This window comes from Merops nubicus, unplaced genomic scaffold (genome assembly GCF_000691845.1).
Source record: "Merops nubicus isolate BGI_N331 unplaced genomic scaffold, ASM69184v1 scaffold10770, whole genome shotgun sequence".
Lineage (NCBI taxonomy): Eukaryota > Metazoa > Chordata > Aves > Coraciiformes > Meropidae > Merops > Merops nubicus.
This window is the reverse complement of record NW_008582178.1, coordinates 11539-19675: the sequence shown is the minus strand read 5'-3', so window position 1 is coordinate 19675 and position 8137 is coordinate 11539. Positions and strand designations below refer to the sequence as shown.

Sequence of the window (8137 nt, the reverse complement as noted above, 5' to 3'; positions counted from 1 at the left end):
CCTCCCAGCTCAGTATCCTCAGCAGCCTTGCTGAGGGTGACTCAGTGCCACTGTCTGTGTCACTGATGAAGCTGTTCAACAACACTGGTCCCAGTACAGACCCCTGGGGGACACCACTGGTCACTTCTGCCCAGCTAGACATCGAGCCATTGGCCATGACTCTCTGGGTGTGGCCATCCAGCCAGTTTCTTATCCACTGAGTAATAATAATAATAATAGATGGAAGAGGTACTAGAATAGAGACTGCCACCTTGCCAGAAGACTTGGGAACCCTCAAGCTACTTTTTCCAAAGGAATTCAACTGTTTCTGTAAGGCCTGAAGTGACCAAAGAAGTTACCAGCAAGGAAGAGAACGCTTCACGTGCTCTCCAGTACCTGTTTTGTCTTCCTCCATTTCTCCTACCACAACGATGACACTCTCAGTTTCATCTAGCTCCAGAGTCTGTGTCTGCACTGTAAAAGTAGTGCAGCCATTCTCGTTTGTCTGCAGAAAGAGGGAGACAAACAGAGAGAAAGAGCATCATCTGGAGGAAGACAAACAGTTCCACAGATGCTGGGCAATGCTAAAGAAGCATTTCCAAATATTTGTGGAGCAGATGGAGGCTCAAATACCTGTAACTGCAGAAACCCACCATGGATAACTTAGCCAGTGAAGAAAATCAACATGCTTGGATTAAACAGGCACCGAAAAAAGTGGCAGGAAGAAAGTGCTTCAGGCAAATCACCAAGGGGTTAATCATGTCACAGACAAATACAGGAGATGGGATTAAAAAAAGTGTTTCTAGTCATGCCTGTGAAGCTCTCCACAGAACCTTTCAGGGCCTCTCAGATGCCACGTGAGGGGCTGGCACCCACTTGGTGTTTTGCACAGTGCAGTGTTCCAGCTGGAGATGTTTTGCTGCTGGGGGCATGTTAAAGCTGCAGAGGTACAGATGTATTTTTATATTCTGGCTTGTTGCTGGCTGGGCTGACATTTAGCAATATTTTCTTGAGACTTTCAGGCTGAAAGGTCTGCATCTGGAAAACGTGGGGAAAACCAAGTGTGGAGCTTAACCACCAAGGTTTAATGAGCATAATTGTCCAGGAAGTGTAACCAGCACTGGACACAGCCTCAGGCAGAGCACTAGCAAGCTTAAGGGGATCCATTAACTGCATGGATACAGCAAGAAACAGGGCGTTAGGCTGCAGACCATCTGATGCTCTGGAGCCTGTTCTGGTGGGAGCAGCCACAGGAGTGAGCAGAGCAGTGATCTGGTTCCACACGATAGACACAGACCCCTGGGACAGAGCCCAAGCAGCAGTACTTACCCAGGGCTTACACCTCCTGAAGCACAGACAGGGGCAGCCAGAGCAGTAATTCGAGCACTAAAGTCTCAGGAAGGGGGATCAGGGGTTTGATCAGGTCTAGGCAGTGGGCAGACCCCAGACTAGGCAGCTCGGTGTGCACCAGGGGCAGAGCAGAGCAGGTGAAGGGGACAGACACCCAATTTCAGCAGGTTATATCTTCCACTTTCCTATCTGTTCACCTACCCAGCCTCTTCTCTTCCTCGTCTCATCAGAACTTGAAAAAATGCCTTCCAAGTACTGGTAAATTGTGATAAAATGGATATCTATTTTCCCTTGAACAGGCTTCCCATAGGTGTACCTGTGTCAGAGGGGAGAGACACACGTGAGGACTGGCCCCTTCAGCTGAGTACTGATCCAGGCCACCCCCCACCCTCACCAGGGGCAACTGGAGCCTGGGGGAGCTCCCCTGGGAGTTTTGTTTGCTCAGGGACTTCAGCTCATCCCTTAAGATCAATTTGCATCTGCCTCCACCCCCTGTGCCAGGCATCCGTGGTGGCTTTGAAGGAGTTCCAGAGAGAAATCTGCTTTCCCCAGCCACAGGGTCATGCAAGAGGTCATCCTAGAAGGCTGGGTCTCAGCCACGGGCAGCCTGGGGGGGTTGCTGAGTTGATGGCCAGGCACCACAGGGTGCCACATACTCACTTGCCACAGACCTTCAGCTCAAATGCCTCATCTGCTGTCGTGATGAATGGAGGGTGCTCAAAAGTTATTTCAAATTTCGTCAGCACTGCATGGAAGAGAGGAATATAAGGATGGAGGAGAACAAGCAACACTGATTTCGGGCACTGGCTGAGTTCTGGTACAGCTGCAGCCCAGCTCGGGGGACAGACAGTAAAGGTCCCAGTTATTCCTCAACATGCTGCAATAGGGGCTACTCCCTCCAGCCACTCCACCCTCTGCTGGCCCCTGCAGCCCCACACGGGACTGGGCTCTGCTCCACCTCTGCAGGAACAGACACTTCAAAGGGCACAAGGTTTTCTCCAGCCTCATTGCAACGGGGTGGAACTAAGAGAAGATGCCACTTCCCTCTCTAGCAGCTGACTGAACGTGTAGGAAAGCCAGCCTGGAGGAGGGGACAACAGGCAGCAGAAAGTGCCCCTCCCAGGGCCCAGCCACAGCTAGAACGAGGTGTCGGGCACAGCTTTGCACTCTGCAGGGCTGCAGGACGTCCAGCCTAGCACGAGGTGTGCACACAGCTCCCTGTCCCCACCCTGCTGTCCTCCCAGGGCCAGGGGCTGAGGAGCACGGCTGAGGAGCATCACTTTGCTGCCTCCTCCAGCCACCCAGGTGGCTCTTCCCTCCCCTCTGGTGCCCAGGTCTCACCGTATTCGTAGACAGTGAAGTTTTTCTGAGCCATGCCTCGCTGCACGGAGATGATGTACTCCCCGAGGGGTGCCTCGGCCGCCAGGGGGAAGGACAGGTCCACGATGCCCTGTCTGGGCTTCACATGCAGCCACTCAGCAATGCGGTTGTGCTCGGGATCCTGCTCAGAGAAGGACACGTGGAGCCAGCAAGTCGCACGGGGAGCAGGGCAGGCACAAGAGGGCACCACAGGAGCTCAGCCTGGCCCCAGTCAGAGACCATCCCAGACCACCAGTCGAGACTCCTCCTCCTCCCTCCAGCATCCTTGTGCTGGACTTTTGAATTGCAAATTCTGCCAAGAACAGGGAAGCTCCTGGGAAGTGAGAACCCCCTAAAGCCCTGGGAAGCAGCAGCAGCAGCTGTGCTGCACCTACTGGGCACCCAGACTGGTGCCTGTGCTCCGTGCAGATGAGGTGTTGGTGTCCATTTCTGCCCTGCCTCTGGCTCAGCCCTGTGCATCACGGAGGTGCTGGTTGGATTGAAGGACCTGGGCTGTCCAGGTGGAAAAAACTTCAGCTGAAGAAAGCTGGGAAGGTGATCAGGGGACTGGAGCATCTCTCTTAGGAGGAAAGGCAGAGCTATGGGTCTGTCTAGCCTGGGGAAGAGGAAACTGAGAGGGGATCTCATAAATGCTTGTGGATATCTAAGGGTGGGTGTCAAGAGGATGGGGCCAGACTCCTTTCAGTGGAGCCCAGTGGCAGGACAGGGGGCAACAAGCACAAACTGGAACACAGGAGATACCATCTGAACATGAGGGGAAAATTCTTTCCAGTGAGGGTGGCAGAGCACTGGAGCAGGCTGCCCAGAGAGGTGGTGGAGTCTCCTCTGGAGACTTTCAAAACCCACCTAGGTGCAATCCTGTGCAACCTGCTGTAGGTGAACCTGATTTAGCAGGGAGGTTGGACTAAATGCTCTCCAGAGGTCCCTTCCAACCCCTGCCATGCTGTGATTCTGTCAACCCTAGCTTTACAAGGTTCTATTTGTGGCACAGCTCTGTTCAGGAGTGAAAGGGCACAGCAGAAGAGACAGGCATCACCCTTTGGTCGGTTCTTTGTCACTTACCTGCAACCATATCTGGGAGTACTGTAAAAAAAAACAAGAGAAACACAAGTTCAGTTTTGTACAGAGCAAAACAGCATCCACATGACCCAGTGGTGATAACACTGCCTCATGTGGGCACCTGACTAGAAAGTTCTGCTCTATCCAGACCCCACACTAGGTCTCCTCCTCCCTCTGTTCCATCTTACACTGCAGTCTTTCTCCAGGGGACCAGTGGATGAGTGGTTTCCCTTCAGAGATCATTTATTCTTACAGCTCAACAGGTTTGAAGGGAGATGCCTCTTTCATGACCCTCTCCATGTGTCTCATGCTGAGGCTCCTACCTCTAGAGAAGCACAAGGTGACACTCACCTCATTTTGAATGACCTTAAGGTCCTCGTCAAGGTTGACAATCCGAAATTTCACTGGGGATGTAAAGGGAAGGACAGTAAAGCACCCTGGCTGCAGCACGGCCTTGCTCAAATCTGCTTCTCCTGGCCTGTGCTCCTGTCTCTCTCTTTGCCTCAGAGGTACTCAGGTCTTTCCCCAAAGAGCCCTGCCCAGCATCTCCCACCCCAGAGGGGAGTCTGAAAGGGGAGGATGCAGCTGTGGACTCCTGGCTTTAGCTGGGAAGGTTACAGTGATGTGTTAAGCAGTGGGGTTGCTCTGTCAGCGTTCTGCTCGTGTTGTGAAGACTGTGGAGGAGATCTCTGTATTTCTACAACTAAGAAATCTGGGCTTTACTCAAATATTAACAACAGTCTTCAAAAAAAACCAACAAAAGACTGTCCACTGTCCTGGAGAGTAGCAGCTTCCCTTTTAAGCCTAGAGATATCACCAGAACAAGATGCAGGAGCAGCAGGCTGGGCATTGGGTGAAGCACAGCTTCCAGGGGAACATCCTGATTCATACTGTTCCTGGACACACCTGAGATCACAGATCTGCTTTCTTCCATCTCCAGCAAGCTTTGCTTGCTGCACTTGGTGAAACCTTCCCCCCAGATGTGGCTGCCACCTTGACCTTTTCCATGTGCCATTACCCATTTTTTCCATCTTGCCTTACCTGTTTCTCCAGGTTTGTATATCTCCTTGTCTGTCTCTACCAGGATGAGATTCTTCTGGGGCTTGATCAGAACCTTCTTGTGCCCCTCAAAGAGCACATTATCCCCGCTGTGGGTCAGGACATGCAGAAAAGTCACCACCTCATGCTGTCAGGTCAAAAAACCCAAACTTGTCTGAGATTGCAAGTAGCTTGAATGAGAAACAGGGGCATCTAACCCACCAAATTCTCCAACTTCCCTCCCCTTCCTTCCCCTCCTTTTATTTACCTCTCTCCTTTCCCCAGCCATGGTCTTCTCAGTGCTCCCCAGCTTCCTCGTTCTCTTTTTTCTGCCTTTTTTCTTGTCCCATTTGCCTCTTTCCTCCCCCTTTCTTTCTTCCCTACACTATCCTTCCCTTCCCACCCTGCAATCTCTGACAGTAAGATGGCTGAGGAGAGGTTGAAGCCCTCGAGTTCCCAAGAGGAGAGGCAGCCAAGAGAGGAGTCTTACATTTGGTATGGAATTATCACTTTTCCTTGGAATGACCTCTGGCACCTAGGTGGATTGACAGAAGAAAAGGGAAAAAGAAATTCATCAGGGACTTTGCACCTTATCCCAGATATGAGACACATCTCACTGTTTAAAAATCCCCAAATTTTGGAGTCCAGCTTCCACTGTATGGCTGTGTCTCTCACCCACTCAGCACTGCAGGGGGAAGCAGCAGTCCCTGCCTGTCCCTTCTTCATGAACCTGTCACCCAACTGCTGTGTCACTCTCACACGTCACATCAATGTGAGACTTTCATGAAACCAAGAAAAACTATAGGGAAGTCAGATCTGGAGCTGACCAAGGCAGGATCAGGAGATGAAATACTGATCAGGCAAAACCAGGGCATCCCAGTATCCAAAAGACCAAGCCCAGCAGAAGAAAAAAGGTTCTTTTTGCTCATGCCAGACTTCCTTGGCCTTCCAGAGCCAGGACTTGCCCTCTCCTAAGGGCTGGCATCAAATGCTTAGTTAATCATTTGTCATGTTGATGCAAGAACCAGAAGTGACTATAGACCCTCCTTGAGTTCTGCTGAATCTGCAGGACAGTCAGGGCAGGGGCACAGCAACTTTGTACCATGCTGAGGAAGGCAGGGGCAGAGGCAGAGCCCCAGCACCAAACACGTTTCCATGGCTCTCCAGGAATGCACCTGGAGGTCCTGTAGTCACGCCCCAGCCTTCGTGTGCCTAGTTCAGCTCACTACAGCAGCAAAGGTGCAACGACAGGAACTCAAGACACCAAAGAAATATCCAGGCTGCCTAGGTGAAATTCAGTTTGCTGGGGGTCCAGCCCCATCACCACCCATCACAGCTAAATTAAAGCAAGAAGATCAACTCCTGTGCAGGCTGCACCTACACCTTGCAATAGAGATGCAGCTTGAGAACAGAATGGTCCTCTTGGAGCCCTAAGAGGAAGCTTCTGAGGAAGCAAGGGTGAGGATTGCTGAGCTCCCATTGGCAGCAGGGGTGAGAGCATCCACTGGGAAGTCAGCAGGCAGAGCCCCACTCACCTGGAAGGAGATGCACTGGAAACCACCTGGCTTCTCTACATCCTGTTCCACTAGTGTGTGATTCTGGGATGTCCCCTCCAAGGTGACAGCCAGATGGACAGTCTCAGTCAAGGAGCTGAAGTGAATGCAGAGCTTCTCCTCCTGGCCGTGGTGGATGACAGCAGGGAACACCACCAGGTAGTGACTAGAAAAAAGCAGGAGATGCTCAGAAACAATTCAGAGGCTGAGGTGGAGAGGCCAGAATCCCTCTCTGCTGCTTGCATGAAGAGGTAGACCAGGGGTCAGAAAGGTCTGGAGGCCTGCAGTGAAGGAAGAGCAGTGCAGCTCCTTCCAGACCAGTTGCAACACACCCAGAGTGGGCTGAGGGAGCTCCTGATGTGTGTCCCCACGTCGGGAGCAGACAGGACAGCTGCCCAGTGTGCACAGAGCAGGGCTGTGTGAGGAATGGAGCCGAAGACTCAGTGCCTGAGGCACAAGACTTCAGTCCTCCCAGCACATTCCACCCTGGGCCTCCTGTGGCACGCCCAGGGCAGTGCCAGCAGAACCCAACGCCAGGGGCTTCACCCGCCGCTCCGCTGGGACTCCCAGGAGCTGCTCCTGCTCAGTGCCCCTGAGAGCAGGGTCCCCACTGCTCAGTTCTGTGACACAAGCAGTGCAGCACCTCAGCACCACCCGTCAACGACAGCCCCTTCCACCAAACCCCCCAAACCAAAAGGAGAATCTCACGGTTCCAGGCTTTCTGCAGCTGCCACTGGGAACAGGGTGAGAGCTAAGAGGAGCACTGGTGCTCCCATGGCTTGGGCTGGGGCAGGCAGCTGACAAGGTCCACACAGGAGGAGAGCACTGCCCGTTCTGATGGGCTGGAGCAATCCTAAATACCCCCCTCAGATGCTCCTAAGTCTAAAGAGTGGGGGAGTTGCTGTATGGAGGTAGTATCTTCTCCAGGCTAATGACCTCAGCTAATATTTACTTGCTTCCACCAACAGTAGATCAAAGGCCACTCAACACGGTTCTCCTCCCATATCTGCATTCACTTCAGGCCATGGGGCACCAGAGCACTGGGGGGGACATGGTCAATAACTCACCTGAGGGGGACTTAGGAGAAGAACTGATCTCAGCTGTGGCTGACTTGGATCCTGGCTGCAGCATCCGATGAGACCCAAACCTGTGCTGCAGTCAGTCCTCAGCTTCTAGAAAGCATCCTCAGCACTCTTTCTGTGCATCATTGGTGATCTTCTGCTCATCCAGTATTTAATCAGAGTTTGGAGTAAGAACCTTTACATTCACCTCCATCTCTGTCCACTCACCCATCCCAGCCACGCCTGGTCCTCCTGCATTCAGAACCTGCTCCAGGGCTGCTCCTGCCACCCACTGCCAACTCTCCTTCTACCTCCACTGCAAGCTTTCCAAATGAAGCAAGACATTTTAAGTCCCCACGTATCGGTTGGACTTGATGGTCTTAAAGGTCCTTCCCAACCACAGTGATTCTGTGTGATTCCCTGATATTTTATGGAATCTCTGTTTTACATCCTCCAAGCCAGATGTCTTGGCAGTCTTCTGCCAGCTTCCTCCAGCCATAAGGTGGTTCTACACTAACACCATCATCCATTTCCAGACTCTCCTCAGGTACTACAACCTTGCATTTCCTTTTCCTGGGTGGCAACTGTGAAGTGAACAGGGCTTGGACATACTTGCACTCTAGCTGCAACCTCATTTGGGGGTGGATGTCCTCACCCCACCCTGGCCCTAGCTGTGGTCTTGCAGAGCACAATCCAAGGTACACACTGTAGAGTGAA

The 8137-nt window shown here is 52.4% G+C and overlaps 1 protein-coding gene across 1 annotated transcript; it reads right to left on the bottom strand.

The window, feature by feature from the left end:
• Nucleotides 1–375: 375 nt before the first annotated feature.
• LOC103769639 (alpha-2-macroglobulin-like) lies at nt 376–7135 on the bottom strand (the record flags this gene model as incomplete). The annotated part of the gene is made up of 8 exons (XM_008936859.1): nt 7068–7135; nt 6342–6525; nt 4810–4954; nt 4120–4172; nt 2671–2830; nt 1990–2074; nt 1531–1645; nt 376–484 (listed from the first exon to the last, which is right to left on the bottom strand). Coding segments are annotated over exons 1-8 (919 nt in total), but the record flags the coding sequence as incomplete, so codon positions are not given.
• Nucleotides 7136–8137: the final 1002 nt, after the last annotated feature.